This window comes from Erythrolamprus reginae, chromosome 1 (genome assembly GCF_031021105.1).
Source record: "Erythrolamprus reginae isolate rEryReg1 chromosome 1, rEryReg1.hap1, whole genome shotgun sequence".
In the NCBI taxonomy this organism is placed as follows: Eukaryota; Metazoa; Chordata; class Lepidosauria; order Squamata; family Dipsadidae; genus Erythrolamprus; species Erythrolamprus reginae.
Genome location: NC_091950.1, coordinates 43,209,750 through 43,231,425, shown reverse-complemented (window position 1 = coordinate 43,231,425; position 21,676 = coordinate 43,209,750). Strand labels below are relative to the sequence as shown.

Sequence of the window (21,676 nt, the reverse complement as noted above, 5' to 3'; positions counted from 1 at the left end):
CAGCAATACATAAGCACGTAATAGATTGAAACAAAATGCAAACCACTCCAAACTCAACTGGAGAAAATACGACTTCAGCAATAAAAGTAATCAGTGCCTGGAATGCATTACCTGACTCTGTGATTTCTTCCCCAAACACCAAAAAACCTTAACCTTAGATTGTATACAGGCGACCTCTCCCCGTTTCTAAGAGGTCTGAAAGTGCATAAGCGCACCACTGTGCCTACCGTCCCTGTCCTACTGTCCTTTTTATTGTTACTTTTTACTTATGTTATGTTTATTCAAACTACTAATATCCTATACATGTTTGACAAATAAGCAAATAAATAAATAAATAGGATAAAACACTCGTGAAATTTTTCATACAGAATTATGATAGTTCATAAAGAAAAGTAATCAAAAGGCAATGTCTTTGTCAGGGCTCATCCTTGTTCTGTGATTTGCACAGAAACCGATATCACTATTCATTTCAATACATGACATCCTCAACTTACAGCAGTTCGTTTAGTGACCGTTCAAAGTTACAACAGCAGTGAAAAAGTGAATTAAGACCATTTTTGACATTTATGATCATTGCAGCAACCCAACAGTCACATTTATGTATGTATGTATGTATGTATGTATGTATGTATGTATGTATGTATGTATGTATAGATAGATAGATAGATAGATAGATTGATTGTTTTATTTGATTTGATTTGATTTGTATGCCGCCCCTCTCCGTAGACTCGGGGCGGCTAACAACAATAATAAAACAGCATATAACAAATCTAATATTTAAAATAACTAAAAACCCTTATTTTTAAAAAAAACCAAACATACACACAAACATACCATGCATAAATTGTATAGGCCTGGGGGGAAAGGAATATATCAATTCCCCCATGCCTGACAACAGAGGTGGGTTTTAAGGAGCTTGCGAAAGGCAAGGAGGGTGGGGGCAATTCTGATCTCTGGGGGGAGCTGATTCCAGAGGGTTGGGGCCGCCACAGAGAAGGCTCTTCCCCTGGGTCCCGCCAAACGACATTGTTTAGTCAACGGGACCCGATCTACACATGATCTACCTTTGGACACTTGGCAACTGGCATGTATTTATGACGGTTTTTCTTTGTCCTGGGCTCATGTGCTCCCCTTTTGCAAGCCTTCTGGCAAGCAAAATCAATGGGGAAGCCAGATTCATTTAACAACCATGTTACTAACTTCACAAGGGCAGTGATTCACTTAATAGCTCTGCCAAGGAAGGTCGTAAACGGGGACAAAACTGAAACATCTCTCTTGCTTATCAACATAAATTTGGGGCTCAATTGAGGTCATATGTCGAGGACTCTCTGTAAAAGGAAAAGCACCATGCTCCCAAGGGAATGCACATTCAGATCTATCTTTTCAATGAAATGAATGAAAGCTCCCCTGAGGCAGTGCTGATGCCAAATTGCTTTAAAAAGGATATCAATTGCTTTTACTTGATTCCCAGCTGAATTCTCTGATTACTAGATAAGTTGTATAAGATGACTCTGTTGTGTATGAAATCCACCGTGGAGTACATAGCAAGAGTTCTTTTTACCCCGTGTTCAGTTTAGTTGTCCACGTGGTAATCTTGAAAGCAATTTTTAATATATATTGGGGTTTCTTGTTTTTTAGACTTTTTAAATGTATTATTGTTATTTTAGATTCTAACTATTAAATTTGTCATTATATATTGTTTTTATCATTACTGTAAGCCGCCCTGAGTCTACGGAGAGGGGCGGCATACAAATCTAATGAATGAATGAATGAATGAATGAATGAATGAATGAATGAATGAATGAATGAATGAATGAATAAATAAATCTCATTTGACATTGATAAAAAACTCTGCATCAATAATCAGACATAAATAAAAAGATGCTGTTTGTCAAATTCTTTCAATATTTGTCTTTCTTGTTTTATCAATCAATATTTTTATTCTGGGATGGAAATACAGTTGCCCAAATTTCATTTAATTTAGCTCTTAAGGTCTTTGAGAAAGGAGAGTGAGACCCCCTCAGTTACAATATTTAGCTACAATTCTTCATCCACCACAAGCCACCTAATTTACAAGCCACTCTAAACCATACTAAGTCACAATACCTTCAAGCCAAGCCACACACTACACCTATGCAAAGGTGCATTATGTACTTTTGTCAGCCAATCAGGTTACATTACAATTTGCATATTTACCATGACTAGGCAGTTTTACATTGTTAAAGTTATACAATTCTCTCTGCGATTTGGAATATTCTCTCAGGTAGGCCTGATCCTGACAGTTTAATATCATTACTATTGCATTGTTACTCGTTCAAGTTCATTGATTTTCAAATTCACTGGAAACAAAATTCCTCCTGACCTGGTTTTGCTCTACACCCACAGGCTCTGGGAGCTCTGGGAATTCCTCTAGAGAAGTTATCAAAAGTGCTGTCAACTCTTCACACTGCTGGTGCCCTTCAGCACAGCCTTCCAAGAGCTTTGTTGTATTCTGTGATTTAAAGGGAAACTTAAGATTAAAGCAACATGCATAGATAGTTGTCCAATATAATAAAGTATTTACTGCAGACTAATACTGCAGACTTCTCCATAGAAATACCATATCTTCCAGGGCCCATATACAAATAAACAAATATATTTTATTTATTAAACAACATTATATAGCTACCCAGAATCCTTGTGTTAGAGTTAGGCAGATTTATGAATTCAATAATTAAACTTTTACAAATAAATTAATTAATTAAAATTAAAGTGGTAATTGAAGCAACATGATGTAGGTCCCATGTCATGCTCTCCTATCTGTTTGTTTGAATCAAATCTAATCCCACGTCTAATGAACATTTATATTGCTAGATATACACTAATAGTGTTTCACTCTGGACCTCCCAAACTAATAATCTGCCAAGATGCCAACCTGTAATCGGCAAAGAAGACATTTGTAGAGATGCTGTACAGCCATCAATGATTTTGCACTGAAGCTATTAGTGCACGTCTCCAAAGAACTGCGTTGCCTTGTTAATTCGTTTAAAAGATGCGTTAAGCCTTCAATTTCTTTCAGAAGTGCAGAATAATTGTTTAGCTGACTTTGCACTTCCTGTGAATTGGGATGAATATCAGCATTTAATCCTTGCTTTTGCTTCTCTACTTCACAAAACAGTGCTTTGATGGCATCTTCTGTCTGCTTCACGTGTTCCATTTGATGCTGGAGTTGTTCCTGATCCCTACGATGGGAAAAAAACCCAATATCAATTTAACAACTGACCTCTGAATACTGTATAAAGGAGAACAGAATGACAAACTTATTGTAATGTCAAAAGAGCAAAAGGTTCATGCTTGTCATGAGAAGAGGGTTGAGTATTAAATAGGCTAATAGATATAGCATACCTACAATCTTAAAATATATAATAATAATTTAAATGTATTGATATATTTAATCATCAACTTCTGTGGTCCCTGCTTTCTTTACCACATCTTTTTGTAATTAAATTTGGGTTTTTTTTAATTAATTTAATTTTTACAAATTTTAATTGTCATTATTTGCCTTGAGTAATATAGCCCATTCCTTTACTGCATATGAGTTATACGTAGGTATAACAGATATGGTATAAACATAAACAAAAGCAAAGTAGGTATAGATAAATCTGGACAATAGGATGGTGTGCTTATGCACACCCCTTACAGACCTCTTAGGAATGGTGTGAGGTCAACTGTAGAAAGTCTAAGGTGAACGTTTTTGGGGTTTGGGGAAGAAACTACAGAGTCAGGTAGTGTATTCCAGGCATTGATCACTCTTTTGCTGAGGTCATATTTTCTACAGTTGAGTTTTGAGCAGTTTACATTGACTTGTATCTATTTTGTGCATGTGTGTTGTTGCGGTTGAAGCTGAAGTATTCATTGACAGGTAGGACATTGTGGTGGATGATTTTATGAACTACATTTAGATCAAATTGAATCAGCTATATTTTAATATAATTAAAGTTTTTCTATAGTGATTAGTGATTAGTCAAAAGCTTACAGCAAAAATCTTCAGTTTTCCACTAGTTTCAGCAATATTATCTGAGTGGAGAGTTTGTGGAGAAGTTTTATATTGGATGATATTATTATAGAATGACTCTTCTACATTTTCAACAGTGGACATTTTTATTTTATCTTCTAGGCTACTTACCTCAGACAGCCAATAACCAGATGAATAGTGGAGTCCCACTTCTTTTGGACATCAGAAACTATCTGCTCAATAGATAGGTTCTTGCTCTTATCGTCACACTTCAAATATTCTCCAACAGCTATTACAGTTTGCAATTTACCATTGCCCTCCACTTTCAACAAAGCAATCTCCTGTATTATAAGAAATAACATGAAGATACTTGATTTTAGTCACTCTTTTGATCTAGCACCCAGGCCAAAAAACAGTAAAATTATCACAAGAAACATTTTTTTTAAAGTATTAATTGTCATTCCAATTAAAGCGTACACAATGGAAGTTAATAAACTGTTTCCAGTTCTTTTGTTAATTCCCTAAATATTGGAAGACATTGTCAATTTTGGAAAGAGTGGGAATGCAAGATAAGTAAGATCTGTTGAATTATTTGTAAAAATAATAATGGCAGGATACCCAATAAATAAGTCAAATAAATAAAACAAGTGCTTAATACTAGTAATTAGGAACAAGGGTTGAATTCAAAGCACTGTTTATTATATGTTACCTATATATAAGAATCTGATCTATTAACAGTCAAACAAAATTGGTGCCAGATAAGAGTCAGCAGAATTCACGGGGGGCTCAAGTTGGGTTTCTTGGGAGAACGCAACGACTCCTTACTGATGACATGTTTAACCCCACCTTTGTGCTCAGCCCGTTCTTTTTCTACAGCTTTGATATTGAACTACAAAAATACTATTTTGCTATTTCACTAATTCGTGCTAGTAAAACTTAAGGGTTCTAAAACATGGATGGATTATAATGAAAAATTGAAAGAATAAGGGGTTCTAAATATGGGAAAAACTATTAATTGACATTGTTGCCAAGACAAACTGTCAGAGGAAAATAGATACTGAACAAAAATGCTGTCCTATAAGATGCTGGGACAAGTTATCCATTAGTTCCAAAAGTAAAATAATGCACTTGGGGAAAAGGAATCCTCAATCTGAGTATTGTATTGGAAGTTCTGTATTAGCAAAAACTTCAGAAGAGAAGGATTTTGGGGTAGTGATTTCTGACAGTCTCAAAATGGGTGAACAGTGCAGTCAGGCGGTAGGGAAAGCGAGAAGAATGCTTGGCTGCATAGCTAGAGGTATAACAAGCAGGAAGAGGGAGATTGTGATCCCGCTGTATAGAGCACTGGTGAGACCACATTTGTAACACTGTGTTCAGTTCTGGAGACCTCACCTACAAAAAGATATTGATAAAATTGAACAAGTCCAAAGACGGGCTTCAAAAATGGTGGAAGGTCTTAAGTATAACACTTATTAGGAAAGACTTAATGAACTCAATCTGTATAGTCTGAAGGACAGAGGGAAAGGGGGGGGACATGATCGAAACATTTAAATATGAGTGTCTGTGGCTATTTTGATTCTCTGAGCTTGGATTCATCTTTGGTCCTCAATGTAATTGCATTTCCTTGTAGGACTGACATGCAGGAGCTGGTTGCAACTATGCCCAAGACAGCCTTTGCCCAAATTTATCTGATGCACCAAGTATGCTCATATTACATTACTATTTTGTGTCTGTACTAATTGTCAATATGCATTAGGATGCAATTCAAGGTTCTGGTTATTATCTATAAATATATAGACTTTGATTATTTGGGGTGTACTTATCTATGGATTTAGCCTGTCCGATACATTCTAACATAAATTGCTGCCAATCTGCCTTCCAGTGAGCACCTGTATACTGCACGAGTCAAAAAGAGGGCTGTGAAGATATTTGCTGACCCCTCACATCCTGGATATAAATTATTTCAACTCCTACCCTCAAAACGTTGCTATAGAGCACTGCACACCAAGACAACTAGACACAAGAACAGTTTTTTCCCAAACACCATCAGTCTACTAAACAAATAATTCCCTCAACATTGTTAAACTTTTTATTAAGTCTGCACTTTTCTTTCTACTAGTTTTTTCTCATCATTCCTATCACCCATTTCCTCCCACTTAGGACTGTATGACTGTAACTTGTTGCTTGTATTCTAAGATTTTTATTAATATTGATTGTTTCTTCATTGCTTATTTGACCCCTATGACAATCATTAAGTGTTGTACCAGATGATTCTTGACAAATCTATATTTTCTTTTATGTACACTGAGAGCATATGCACCAAGACAAATTCCTTGTTTGTCCAATCACACTTGGCCAATAAAGAATTCTTCTATAAAGAATTCTATAACTAGGATGCTGTGGGTTCCATCAATTAAACAATATCAATTGTTGGGATGCAGGAAGTAGGCTTCTCTGTCTTACTGCAGCGTGCTGGAACACCATTCATTCTGAAATTCATATACCCACCTGTACCTGGCCTTTTTAAAGCAGATTTTTACAACCTGGCTCCATCCCAGGCCTCAGTTAGAATAAGTGGTCTATCTCTTCTGGAATATTTTAATTGATTAACTGACTGCTGCTTTCTTCAGACTTTCCTTCTGGCTTATGTATTCAATGCTTTTTGGTTGTTGTTTTTAAAGACATATAAATAAGTAGCAGCAGCAAACAGAGCATGGAATGGTTAAGACTAAAATTCAAGAAAAGTGTCAAGTACTTTCTAAAACGTTTTTGAAATGAGAAAGAACTAAACAAAGAATTATTGGATGGTTGTTTTAGTAGTAAAATGTAGAGCTTCAAGTATGTTTTGGTACCTGGATTTTGAACAACCTTTCTTCCAGTGATATCTCCGTTTCTTCAGTACTCATCTCCAAGACAGGCTTTTTCAGAATTTCCACCCAGCAAAACATGTTCCTGACAAGTTCTTCAAAATGCTTTCTTTCTATACAATACATCTCAGAAACTCCAAGGGTTTTCTGTACATGATTAACCAACCTCTTGTATTTACTGACAAATGGAGCAGATTCTAGAACTGCTTCATCATTGAAAAATCCTGAGTTTTTCAAATAATTTGCCCGGCAATCAAAAGAATCAAAGCATTCCCTGTGAAAGAATAACAATTAGGTGAAGTTTAATTGTCATTGTTCTTCCCCATGCTTTCCCTATGTCATCATTCATTAAATGTGGTCAGAACTGGGTAACTTGAGTCAATTATCAACCTTCATATAAAGCAATTTCATGTCAACTTTTTTTCCAACTGACCAAGACAGGATGAGCCAACCTTTAAAAATCACATTCTTCTCATTCATCACTACATTCAATAGTCATTTTTAAATAGGTAGAGATTGACGACTAGAACTCAAAATCATTGTATTTATTCTTTTTCCTATATGGGGAAATATACAGAAATTTGTGTTCAATTGTGAATACCAAATCTTTGAAAATATGATTTTAGACAGGAACATTTTCAGTAGAAAACATGAGTATTCCACTAAGACTAGCTCTCAAGAGAGGAGCAGAGTTAAGTGAGTTGCAATAGCTAAGACAAAATACCTTTTTTTGAGTAGAATTTGATAAAAATGTTCAAGTTCTGTCTTCTCTTTTTGAACTTGTTGCCATTTTTCTTCTTGAGTTCTTAGCCACTTCTGCAGACTCTTAAGGTCCTTTTCAAGCCTTCAAAGAAATAGAATAAATACTTACAAGAAAATCATGTTAAGCTGTAAAAAACACCCCACCCATGAAAAGTAGCACTTAATGCTATACAGTAAATTAATTTTGTGTCTAGTTCAACTCTAAAAGGAGGAATACACCAATCTCAAAATTTATTTCGGGGAGGGGACAAGATTTAAAGTTCATCTAATCACTTTTGATCAGAATATAGATGAGGCAAGCTGAATTCATTTTGTCTTCTTACCTAGCAAACTGTTGAAGAAAGTACTTAAGCTCAATTTTTCGAACCTGACATTTGGAAATTACTCTTTGCAATTCCACTTCTTGGTCCCTCACCCAGTTACTCAATTGATGGACATTTGGTTTGGGCAAATAGTTTTTCACCTGGTTCAGAACAGTCTTCACCTCATCAATATCACTACCTTTGTCTTCAAGATTTAGGAAACTCTGAAAAAAAAATCCATAATGAGAGATTTATCCAAGATCAGCGATATCTTTTTGCTGATGTCTTTCGGTCAATCCATCCTTCTGTCCATCCATCCACCCATAACTCACTCCTTGACTGTTCCAATAAGTGACAATTTCTGAATAGATTATAACCAATTGATCAGCACCTACAGAACTGGTTTTTCATTCAATAGTGATACATGAATTTTCAATAGAATTCAATTCTCACTCACATCTTTCTTGGCGTAGCCAAAAGAAACCATTAACATGTAATGGTGAGTAAGCAATTAATCAAAGGCTTCTATCTCAAAGCATTCATCCACAGACGATCCTTTCATGTGGCTTCACTACTCTGATCTTGCCTCCTTCCAATAGGAAACACTGCCCTGGATACACATATATTGGAAATCATTGAAATATTCTATACTTATTAAAAAGAATCTTTCACAGAATAAATTTATCCCTTTGTTTTATGACTTACTATTTCAATCTTGATACACTTCAAGACTAAAATGAATACTTCCTTTTTTCATTGAAGATTGAAAGAGTGGGGGAAGCAAAATTACATCTTCTAGTAAAGGTAGTCCTTGACTTATAATATTTTGTTTAGTGACCATTCAAAGTTATAAAGGATGTGAAAAAAGTGACATGATTTTTCAGAGTTATGACAATTGCAGCATACCGTAATCACCTGAATAAAATTCAGGCACTTGGAAACTGACTCATACTTATAATGGTTGCAGTGTTCTGGGTTCATGTAAAATAATAAGTCAAATTCACTTAACAAATGTTCCACTTAGCAAAAGAGATGTTGGGCTCCATTGTGTAAGTCGAGGGCTACCTGTACATAGGTTCTATTCTTGATAGAATTACTGTTCTGTTAATCAATAAACTTGTAGCTGGTTTGCTATGTCAATATTTATTGTCACCCATCTTAATCAAATATAAAACAATAGAAAAGACAATAAAATATAGTAATTAAAAATAATAAACTCCTCAAATAGCACAAGGCAAAACCACAAACTAGGCTCAACTAACATCTTGAACCTAAAACCTAAGAGAAGAACCAGGTTTTAAGGCTCCAAAAAGGCCAAAGTAACTGACTCATTATTAAGTCAATGAATTATATTTGCATAAAATTAGTCAATGAAATTGAGTGATTAAAACATATGATTTGGGCCAGTGAGACTCAGTTTTAAAATCCCACTTATCCATAATAGCTGAGTAAATAATTACCTCACAATCAGTTACCTTTTAATAAAGATACATTTTTATAGATAGAAAGACATGTGTTATTTGTCTGACAACTTTGGAGAAGTGACAGATTACAAATATAGCAAAAGGAGAAATAAAATTAGAAAAATGCATAACATACACTAGCCCGCTTCTTTCTTTCAGATGGAAGTTGTACATTCTAAGAAGGTATTGCCCTCCACAGACCGCATCAAAAATTAAACTAGGTTATGTCTCGATCTATTGAAGAATCAGTGGTCTATTACAGAAGTAAGTTTCAGTACAATGTATCTAGAACCATAGCCTTATCAGGGTCACTAGATAAAGGCTGCAAAAATCTTGATTACTCAAGATAGTAGCAAAGAATTCATTTTTTCTAGATATTTTGGTTGTCGTTTATGGTTATTCAGATTTTGCAGCCCAGATTTGGTAACCAGGTCTTACGTTGCTCTCCAAGGTACATTTACTAGGAACGAAATGCTACAGCCAACGCAATCTGCAGTCTTATGCCTTACCATTAGTTGATGAATTTTCTTCTCCACCAGCTCTTTTGTTTCAGAGGAGTCAAAACACTCTCCTAGGGAGATCTGGACATTGTTGAACCAATCGTCAAATTGCTTACACTGATCTGTAGAAAAATGCAGTTTAAAAATTTTGAGGGGGTGGAGTGGGGAGATTAGTGGGATGAAGACACACAGGGCTTCATTATTTGAACCAAAGCAATTAGCTCTGTTGTTATTGGATGTAAAGCTTTTGCAAATTTAAGTATCAATCAGAAAACAATTTAAAACCCCTGAACTCTTTTACATTGAAAAAGAATCATAGGTATAGATTTTAAAGCAAATTGGAAAAGGAGGATGTTTTTCCTCCATCTTTAAAATTGAATTACAAATTTATATTACTATATGCTTTATTATTTTAGGTATATAAAAATTTGAAGTAGTTACTTTAGTTATTTCTAAACAGTTTAAGTATCGTACTCTGTTCCTTTCTGTGGCTTCAAAACACTTTTACATAAAACAACTCAGTCAATGCAAACTATTTTCACCAGTTAAAATTCGCTTTTTAAGGAAAACAGGGACTGTGTGAAATTGGCAGTTTAAGAGAAATAAAAATAATAACTTTTCACTCACAGTTCAAGAGACTTGTAAAGTGATCTTGAAATATTTGTTTTTTTGAATTAAATAAGTCAGTGATACTTGTCAGCAGCTTCTTTAATTCAATAACATCAGGGTTCAGATAGCCGGTCCCTTTCTGAAGCAATTTCACATGCTGTTTTTGATGAAGAATCTTCTGATGTATTTCCTAAATAAGAAAGGAATATCTTTACATGTTGACAGAAAACCTACCTGGAAATAATTTTGGTAAGCTAGGTCCTAGAAAGTCAAGGAAATCAGGAATATTAAGGATGCTCAAATGACATTTGTTAAAGCCCACTGCAACAACATCGCTAAGAAGGTGTCAAGAGTTGTTAATCTAATCCTACGTAGCTTCTGCTCTGGAAATCTCACACTACTTACCAGAGCTTACAAAACTTTCGCCAGACCCATCCTCGAATGCAGCTCATCTGTTTGGAACCCATATCGCATCTCAGACATTAACACCCTTGAAAATGTTCAAAGATACTTCACAAGAAGAGCCCTTCACTTCTCCACTTGAAACAGAATACAGTACCGTATGAAACTAGATTTACAATCCTGGGTCTTGAAAGCTTAGAACTACGACGCCTTAAACATGATCTAAGTATTGCCCACAAGATCCTATGCTGCAATGTCCTGCCTGTCAAAGACTACTTCAACTTCAACCACAACAACACAAGAGCACACAACAGATTCAACTGTAAAAAATATGACTTTAGTAATCGGGTTATTGAAGCGTGGAACTCCTTACCAGACTCTATAGTATCATCCCCTAACCCCCAACATTTTACCCTCAGACTATCCATGGTTGACCTCTCCAGACTCCTAAGAGTAAGGGGCGTACATAAGCGCACTAGAGTGCCTTCCGTCACCTGTCTTATAGTCTCTCCTATATCTTGTATTTCTTCTCTACTATATCCTCTATAACCTTCATTGTGTATTATTGTGTATTGGACAAAATAAATAAATAAAAATAATTTTTTAAAAAGTTGCATCTTTTCCTGGGATCATACAGAGCCCAGGAAAATGGCATCCTGCTATAAATTACAAGGAAGGGGCAATGAACCAGTCAGTCATAAATTGCAAGGGAACCAGAATGAATCAGCCTCCAAGGACACCTGGCCTGGGAACCAAATACGAAACTGTAGCAAGAAATGCCAAACATCCAAGCTGTTCCTAAAACATCCAAAAGGCATCCTATTGATCAGGGATGGATTGGTCAAGGGGGAAAGGGCAAAGGAAAGGGGGAAAATTGAAACCTTTGCATGGGAATACAGTGATAACACGTCTTATAAATGCCTCGGCATACAAACCTTTCAAGATACAAACCCAGGGTTTAAGATTTTTCTGCCTCTTCTTATAAACTATTTTCACCTTACAAACCCACCACCGCTGCTGGGATACCCCACCTCCGGACTTCCATTGCCAGCAAAGCCGTTTTTGCGCTTCTGGGATTCCCCTGAGACTCCCCTCCATGGAAATCCCCATCTCCGGACTTCCGTGTTTTTGTGATGCTGCAGGGGAATCCCAGCAGCGCAAAAACGGGTGCTTCGCTGGCAACGGAAGTCCGGAGGTGGGGTTTCCCAGCGAGGGGAGCCTCAGTGAAATCGCAGCATCGCAAAAACACAGAAGTCCGGAGGTGGAGTTTCGAGGACTTCGGAGAGGGGCGGCATACAAATCTAATAAATAAATAAATAAATAAATGGATGGATGGATGGATGAATAATGAAATGTAATCTGTCCTTAATGTTGTAGCATTAAGATAAGGCAGCTGAGTTAGACCCCGACTTATGTTTGGAGGGAATCTGTTTACATCATTGGGAGGAGTTAGTGTGACTACATTTAAGAAAACTTTCTGGCATTAACATACTGCCATAATGCACATTTCTCCAATTCTTTACTACTTCTATGGGTCAGGCACATATGCACGGAAATACACACCAAAAAGTGTATATTATCTGTACTGTTTGCTGTTTGATAGGAGGCGGAATTTTCCCCCCTTGTTTTCCTCCCACCAAACTAATGTGCGTCTTATACACCGGTGCATCTCATACTCTGAAAAATATGGTATGTCAGAGCAAAAGCATTGGTATCATGTTCTCAAGGTAGCAGGAGAATGGAATATGGGAAATTAATATGGAAGACAGTGATGGAGCTCTTAATTTTCTGATCCTGCTTGAACTGCTGCGATATCTGCCCCAATCATTAAAATTCCATCATTATGTCATTATGATGGCAGTTCAAAATATTATTTTCAGGTGGACTATCACCCTCATTGCCAAACAAACGAAAGAGGCTTCCTTATGGTGTTGTATATGTCTGAAGTACCTCCAATTTTGTAAAAATCTCCAAAGGATCAGAAGGAGATAAAGCTTCCAGAAGTGATTCTGTCATTCCAATTTGAGTCTTGGCAAGATCCAGGTCTCCTTTCAGCTCTGTTGTACTGCCATTGACTTCGGTGGGTTCTGACTTATCTGGAAAATGCTTTCGTATTAGCTCCATTTTGTTCAAAAGAGAAGATTTAATAACCTAAAAAGGAAAAAAACAGATACTAATTCTCATTGATTTTTTTAATAGAAATTTATTTATTTTATTTGTATTTACTGTATTATTTGCCGCTCATTCCAGTCATAAATACAGCAATAGTAAATTTTACAATAGTAAAAAAAGCAATAAAAATACAACAATAAAATCAACAATGTAGTAAAAACTATAATATAATTAAATAACCATGTATACCTTACAGTCAAATTCCAGGCCTGCTGGAAAAGCCAGGTCTTAATGGCTTTCCAGAAGACCAGTAGAGAGTACGGATGTCTGGGGGCAGTTGATTCCACAGAATTGGAGCTGCCACAAAGAAGGCTCTTCCCCGAGGTCCCATCAACTGACATTGTTTGGCAGATGGGACCTGAAAAAGGCCAATTCCGTGGGCCCTTTCTGGCCGCAGAGAGATATGAGATATGAGAGATATGAGGGAGGAGGCTGTTCCATATATAGTCTGGCCCTGAGCCATTTAGGATTTTAAAGGTAATAACCAATACCTTGAATTGTGTTCGGAGACTGACTGGCAACTAATGCAGCTCGCGTAAAGATGGAGTTATATGGACATACCTTAGTACATCCATTGTTGCATGCCCCACTGTATTTTGCACCAGCCAAAGACTCCAAAAACTCTTAAAGGGTAGCCCCATGTAGAGCGCAAGAGAAATTGGAGATAAATATTGCGATATGTATCTGCCTTCTGTTTCAATTGCAATTTCCTTGGGTTTTGTTTATTTTTTTTTGCCAGAATTGATAAACACATCTCATATTTTAGATATACCCAAGATTTTTTTTTAAAGGTTGAAACTGGTTGTTACTGAAAAACGTATCCCGTGTTCAAATTCTTTGCTGTTTTTCCCTTACAGCCAGTAACAATGTCTCCATGATAATATTACCGTGTAACACAAAATCTTAGCATCTACAGAATTTTGCTTCAGAGGATTAAATCAAGAAAATCAGTTCTAATTAATGAATGAAGGAAAACACGTGGGCCAGGATAATATTGCAAAATCCAATCTCGGTCGGCCACTGGGACTGAATGTTTTGTCTTCCACACTTTTGGAGTCATACTGGAACCCATTCAGGGAACTCTGTGCTCTAATTAAAATTGCCAAGTTTGTTTTCATAACAAAGTGTTTGCAATCATGTTCTATCATAATCTAGCATTCAAAGGAGGTGTTGACCAACAGCATCACAACTAATTAAGGGAAACAGTCACTGCCAGAAGTAGTAATATATGTGCTTCAGGACAGTATATTTCTTTCTCCAGAAAAATAATTTATATATGCATTACTACTACTTATTAAAATAATTTCCCCATAACTTCGGTAGAATATTTCTAGCATCTTCTTGAGAATGTCACTGAAAATATTTCCTTTCTTTCATAGCCTGCAAAGGATGTTGTAAAAGTTGTGCAAATGTTTTGTTGCAGTCCTCTCTCCCCAAAATGTCTAATTTAGGTGCTAAGTATTTTATTAGTGTTATACTCTTTCCTGACATGAAACACAGAGAGGATTATGAGAAGTTTCCCTTTCTATACACTCAAATACTTAGGAGGAAGGCATGCCACACAGAGAGAGATGCACATACTGAGGCACAAACACACTTACGAAACTTCCTAATTGTAATTGCCGGGCACTTCTGTCAATGCAAGTTTCTAGAGATTTCTGTTTCTCAGTGTGTACACAGAATTAACCTATGTCTCAATCCTTTTAATCTCATGACTACGAGGGGGGGGGATAGCTGAATTAGGGCTACTACATTTTCAGCCTAGATATGAGTACAGCTAATTCCTGACCGACTCAACCTTCAACCCAACATATCACAGCATTTTGAGGCAGTATCACCTAGTCAGCCTGAAGAGTAACAGAAGGAAGGACATTTTCCTTCCTTCATCTTGCTCCTATATCCTTGGTCAAGGAGAAGAAACTAAGACAGTTATGCTGAATACCAGCCAAAATAGTAATTACTCTGCACTGTCCAATTGAGGCAGTGGGACAGACCTGACGGCAAAAGAGACCTTTGCAATTGTGTTTTATTTTCATTATTGAGAGACAATATGAAGGCATAGAAAAAAGTTTATCGGACAAGAGAGATAGACAGGCCTATTATATCAACCACAATCATAATTCGTATTATTCCTCTTCTTTCACCTGTAGTTCAAGTGGGGGTTCACTGCTGTTAAGAAGATCCTGAATTTCATCCACCTGTGTATCAAATTCCTCTAACTTTTTTTCTTGGAATAAGACATTGGCCTGAGAAAGTAGAGAAAACAGATTATGTACAAACTATACGATTATAATTTTTATTTTACCAGTTAGTATTGAATAGAAGCCATAATCTGCTGCCCTTGAAAGGTTGCTGGAAGCAACAACTGGGCCAAATCACAATGACATAAACAGATATGAATACAACTCCTCCATGATGTTCTCCTCAGCTTCCTCCTCCACAGGGACGATTTTCTTCTCCCTTTGTAAGCCTCGCCATAGCTCGCTGGCCCGCACAACACACTTCCGGCTTCCTCCTTCACCACCACGGCCATCTCACTTCCTCTTTAGCCCTCCAACGCTGAACGCTCCCACCATGCCACGCTCGACCTCCTGGGCCCGCTGGGGAGGGAAGGGGGAAGGGAGGGGGCAGCTGTCCTTGGTCCGCCCAAGTCTCAATCTTTGACTAGTTGGCGGTCGCCATTTTCCGAGCCCCAGCTGATTACTCAGCAATATCTCTGTGGTGACGATAGTTGAACAAAACGCCACAGAGTAGGGGGCATCAGAATCTTCACAGGCTGGATACAAGGAGCAACTTCCCCTGGGGCTGCAAACCCCCTCTCCGTCCTCCCATGTACGAATATACGAACAAAGGCAGCAGGCAGTGCACTGTAATGCCATAGATGACAGGCGGCTCAGTTTCATCTCACGGTCGCACTCGCCATCTTCCGAAGCCCAATCAATCAACCACAGACTCCGGCGCAAAGAAAAAAGCAGGAACAACATGGGGAAACAGAGTGCGAGGGTCCTCGCGACCAACAGCCGCCCATCATAATACTGTAGATGACAGGCGGCTCAATTTTGTTTTGCGGTCGCCATTTCTGAAACCCAGTTGATTACAGTTGATTATAGATTCCAGGGTGAGAAAAGAAGCAGAAACAACATGGAGAGGCAGAAAATGTAGGTCTTCCTGGACAGTAACTGCTCACCTCTCCAAACTGTAAGTCCACTGCTGAATATATAACCCCAATTCCTATATTTCCTGATGTTATCCGCCATTGTCCAGTGGAGCAGCAATTCCACCCTCCTCCTTGCTTCCCCACCGGAACCGGAACATAATTACATAATGTAGGAGGGATTCCATACATTAATATAATACTCATTTATTGGTCTCAAGCTATTTACAGTGGTAGATTACATACTTTGCATATCAAAGGCCTGGAGATCAATTTCTGCCATCGTCAGCTACGATGAAGAAAAACTGATATTTGAACCATCACAGAGCTACTACCACAGTAATGTAGGTAATACTGAGCAATATGAGGGAGTGATTTGACTGCAAATAAGAGAAATTTCTCATGACAGAGAAAGTATTTGCACTGGATTCATATTCATACAAACACAGAAACATAGAAGATTGATGGCAGAAAAAAACCTCATGGTCCATCTTGTCGGCCCTCTAGTCCTGTATTTATCTTAGGATGGATATATGTTTATCCCAGGCATGTTTAAATCCAGTTACTGTGGATTTACCAACCATGTCTGATAAAAAATAGCTTTTCAAACGTATCTTTTTCATATTTGCATCTCAAAAAGAAATGTATGGATAAAGATTTATGAATGAATCTATCATTGCATTGAAGCAAAGGAGAAGAAAGCCAGCATATTAAGTGGGATGTACATATAAAGGATGCATCCTATAGACAGCGTTTGTGTGTTCAATTAGTGAATGAAAAAATGGAAGAAAAGATGGCACTGTGGAAGAGAGAACAAGGAGGAAGACAAACAGAACTTTATATCTTGAATCACAGCTTGACAGCACTGTCCCATTCTTCATCTAGCTCAGAAAAAGTTGCCTGCACTCACGGAATGACAAATAATCCCCATCAATCATACCTCCAATTCTTCCAATTCCTTTTCAGTCACGTTCCCATCTTCTAAGGTTTTCTGCACCACGTCTGACCATTCGTCAATCAAACTGGATGTGTTAAGAAGCTTGTCCCATAAGGCCAGAGCTCTTTCCAGGTTTTCACAATAGCTTTCAGTCCGCTCATTGATCTGGAAGAAGGAATTATGTTTTCCAAAAAAAGAGAAAGGAACAGAACATAAAGCTTTCTAATCAAGCAAGAACATGAAGAGAGAGAGACAAGGTAAAATGAAGCCAGACACACCAACAAATTAGGGGAGGGAGGTAATCCAATGTTCCCATGGGATACAGCCAGTTTCTTGCCAAATATGGTTTTAAAGATTATCATATCAAAGATCACAATAGCTCTCCAGACTCTAGAGACTGGTTTGGCAAGGTGGCTTGGTTTATTAGATGGAAACTTCTCCCAATAATGTGTTCTAACTGGTTTAAGTAAGGAACTGCCTGGGCATATTCATTAGGCAGTCAATATCCTTCTTCAGCTTTTTAAAGCATTGAAGTAAGACATACTTAAGATCTGCACTCATGGAAAAACTCCATGACCAATATAAACAGCATATGACAATATTGCTTGTTTGTTTATATCTTTGAGAATTATATCCAACAAGAATTTGCATTTCGTTGAGTCCCACTTTGTTTTAAGCATGCTCCAATTATAACTCAAATTTCCCTCCTTTTAGGTTTTTCATCATGCTAAATTTAATTTACTTCACTTTGAGTAATATTTGGAAGTCAAAATTAATTATTACAATGAATGATTATCTGGAACATAGTTAGCTTATATAACATACATCCAGCCATCGGTCCACAATAGCGTTAGCCTCTTTCTCAAATGGGGGCTCCTCAAAACTCTTCATTTTGTTCACTTGAGACTGCAGATTTTTGCACATTTGGTTTAATCTATCAACATCTTCAGAGTAACTGTTAAATTCTTCCTTTGCCATGTTGACCTATGAAAAGATGAGAATACCCTTTTATGAAGAAGTCTGTTGCATTTGTCCATTTCCAAAGAGTATGAATGTTATCTTACTGAATGTTCCTTCTATATGTGCTGCGGGAGAGTCCAAGCATGGGTTAACTTCTTGTCTATTAGGCAGGAACTGAGTAAGAAATATCCAGCTATGCCTCCTCCTTGGCCCTCAATGAGCCAGTTGTTTTATGAAGGAGTAGACTTGCAGGTAGTCAAATGGAAATCCATATCCTGGACTAGAATCGGCCCCAGGGTGGGCTGGACTCTCCCGCAGTGCACATAGAAGGAATGTTCAGGTAAGACAACATTCATTCTCCTGTGCACTTCTTGGAGAGTCCAAGCCTAATGTCTCAAGGGCGGGAAGAAATTCGTCCAGGATCTCTGAAGCTGAATGATCCCTTTGTAGGACTCTTCTGCCAAATAAGTTCCTGAGTCTTATGAAATAAAGAATTTAAATTCAGAGGAAAGGAAGGGTCCAATCTCAGAATCTCTCTATTGGAATGGAAAATGCACAGATCGGAACAAGCTGATAGTGCAGCTAACTCTGAAATCCTCCTGGCAGAAGTGATAGCCACCAGGAAGACAACCTTTAAGGTCAATAACCGGAGACTAGTAGATCATAACGGTTCAAATGGTGGTCCATTGAGATCCTGCAAGACCAGAGTGAGGTCCCAGGATAGATATTGGTGTACTGTTGGTGGTTTCAGATAAGCAGTTCCCTTGAGGAACCTTAAGATGAAGAGAGAAGCACTGAAGGCCTTCAAATACCAGTAGAGCAGACAATGCAGCTGCCTGTCTATGAAGGGTGTTAGGTGCTAGGCCTCTATTCAACCCTTCTTGTAAAAAACTCAAAACTTGTTGGACTGATGCTGAAATTGGAATGATATTGTGAGAGTCACAAGAAACGATGAAATACTGACCAGGTAGCATTGTACAGACAATTGGTAGACAAGAAGTTAACCCATGCTTGGACTCTCCAAGCAGCGCACAGGAGAAACTTGTCAAAATGGAAAAGGAGAGGCAACGCATTGCCTTTGATTTTCAATATTTATATTCGTTTCAACATAAAACAAGAATGAGGAAAAAAGTAACAAACCTATGCTTTATTATGAATTTTCAAGTTTTAATAAATTTGGTTACTTTTTAACGACTCTATTAAGTCTATTTAATAGGTTTAAATATTTTAAACCTTGAACAATATTCACCTTTATTTTTATACAAATGCTTTCTTTCATTAACTTGCATAACAGCTATATTTCAGGTTTATTTATTGGCTTATTCATCTTCTTTTCAAATGTATTGACTTGCAATTCCCCTCTCACACATTTGCCATATATTATTCGTATAATATTGAATTATACAGTCAAAACTATATTGAAAGCAAGACCTGGATTGTTAATGGCAAATCAAACCTCAAATATTGGTCCCGTCCTCGCCCCCACAGTCCATGAATGGCATGCCAGTAACTGGGCCATGCAAACAAGCAAAGCCCCATTCATCGGATGCAGGCAGCACACAAAACCACATCCCCTGTAGTCCGTGGAAAAACCTCCCACCATGGAACTGATACCTGCTGCCCAAAAGGATGGGGGCACTCACTATATAAAATAATAAACATTGTTTTTCAGGTCATACAGTATTTCCTTTAATAATTTATAATTGTTTCCAAAAGTAAATGACCCATTTTAATTTATAGAATTGTGTCACCAAATTTGTGTCTCTGCAACTTGCAAAATAACATTTTTATTTTCCACTTGGGACTTCTGAAGTGGCTCTTTTATGCCCCCAGAACACACAAACACAAGCAGTGGAGCACTGAACTTTACAAGTTGGCAATTATAAAGCTTTTGTTAATGACAGCTTTGTTCCCTTCCAGACAATACTCTGTTTTTAGTACATACAGCTAGACAATGAGAAAGTAGGACAAAGGTTTCGAAGCAACAGATGATAGACAACTTGTCCTCTGATTCTTCTAAAAAAAAATAAGCATGAAACTCTGCATACTTTGGAGGGGGGGGAAAAAGAATTCTGATCTATTTCTTTCCTTAGAAGTGCCAATACAGAATTGAGCCAGATCCAGAATGACATGGCATATCTGTGCTTTAAAGGCCAATACCCTTTAAAAAACAAACAAACCTACAGCTAAGAACCCTCTCTTTACTTCTGTGAATTAATAAATTGGAAATATAGCAACTGATGTATGAGAAAATGCTCATGGCACTGCCGAATCCAAATAAAAGGATCGTGGCAGAAAGGAAAGATACATCACACATACTGTAAGTCTTTGGATTCTGACTCTTTTATAGAATAGAATAGAATTTTTATTGGCCAAGTGTGATTGGACACACAAGGAATTTGTCTTGGTGCATATGCTCTCAATTAATTACATTATGCATAAACTGGGGAGAATCCGAAAATACCAGAAATGAGAACTCTTTAGGCTTTTATTTAAGTAACAAAGGTACAGAAAGAGAGGTCAAGATTTCTCTGAAATGGAACGACCTATTTACTTACTTACTTACTTACTTACTTACTTACTTACTTACTTACTTACTTACTTACTTACTTATTAAATTTGTATGCCGCCCCTCTGCCGCCCTCTTTGACATAAAGTTAAATCTTCAAGGCAAGTAAAGTAACAAGCAAATTTTATCAAATTGTGAATCATTTATCTCCTTTTTTTATATATTTTGTTAACGTTGACATTGTTGCCTATTGATAAACTTTGTTTCCCACTCAAGCATGGAAATATTGTTTACTCAAATATCCTAAACAGATAGTCCTCAATGTACAGTAGTTCGTTTAGTGATCATTTGAAGTTAAAACGGCACTGAAAAAAGTTATTTATGACCATTTTTCACACTTATGACCACTGCAGCATCTCCACAGGTCATGTGATCTTTCTGACATGCAACGTAAATGGGGAAGCCAGATTCACTTAACAGCTGTGTTACTAACTTAACAATTGTGGTGATTCACTTAACAACCGTGGCAAGAAAAGTCATCAAAATGAGGCAAAATCCACTTAACAAAGTCTCACTTAGCAGCAGATATTTGGGGCTCAATTAAGGGCATAAATTGAGGGCTACCTTCATTAAGATCTTGTTTCAGAGATATATTTGCATGAAACTTATCTATATCTTAATCAACAGGCAGCTTTGCCTATAGCAGTGATGGCGAAGCTTTTTTCCCTCGGGTGCCGAAAGAGCATGCATGTGCGCTATCATGCATGCACAAATACCCACGCCCATAATTAAATGCATGGGGAGAGCTAAAACAACTTCCCCCGCCTCCCCGGAGGCCCTCTGGAGGCCAGAAACGGCCTGTTTCCCAAATTCTGGTGGGCCCAAAAGGCTCGTGTTTCACTCTTCCCAGGCTCCAAAGGCTTCCCTAGAACTGGGGGAAGGTAAAAACACCCCCATCCCCCTGGAGGCTCTCTGGAAGCCAAAAACACCATCCCAGAGCCTCTGTGCATGACAAAAATCATCTGGCTGGCACACATATGCACAT

The 21,676-nt window shown here is 37.5% G+C and overlaps 1 protein-coding gene across 4 annotated transcripts in view; it reads right to left on the bottom strand.

The window, feature by feature from the left end:
• SYNE2 (spectrin repeat containing nuclear envelope protein 2) overlaps nucleotides 1-21,676 on the bottom strand; it is a 319,436-nt gene that overhangs the window by 198,484 nt on the left and 99,276 nt on the right. For all 4 annotated transcript variants that reach the window (XM_070750996.1, XM_070751014.1, XM_070751005.1 and 1 more), the window contains exons 31-42: nucleotides 17,988-18,146; nucleotides 17,166-17,327; nucleotides 15,216-15,317; nucleotides 12,850-13,050; nucleotides 10,516-10,687; nucleotides 9,898-10,010; nucleotides 7,947-8,149; nucleotides 7,586-7,705; nucleotides 6,847-7,135; nucleotides 4,166-4,335; nucleotides 2,915-3,221; nucleotides 2,363-2,491 (exon numbers count right to left, since the gene is read on the bottom strand). In XM_070750996.1, the coding sequence (XP_070607097.1) occupies nucleotides 2,363-2,491; nucleotides 2,915-3,221; nucleotides 4,166-4,335; nucleotides 6,847-7,135; nucleotides 7,586-7,705; nucleotides 7,947-8,149; nucleotides 9,898-10,010; nucleotides 10,516-10,687; nucleotides 12,850-13,050; nucleotides 15,216-15,317; nucleotides 17,166-17,327; nucleotides 17,988-18,146 (2,127 nt within the window). The remainder of the gene's footprint in view (nucleotides 1-2,362; nucleotides 2,492-2,914; nucleotides 3,222-4,165; nucleotides 4,336-6,846; nucleotides 7,136-7,585; nucleotides 7,706-7,946; nucleotides 8,150-9,897; nucleotides 10,011-10,515; nucleotides 10,688-12,849; nucleotides 13,051-15,215; nucleotides 15,318-17,165; nucleotides 17,328-17,987; nucleotides 18,147-21,676) is intronic.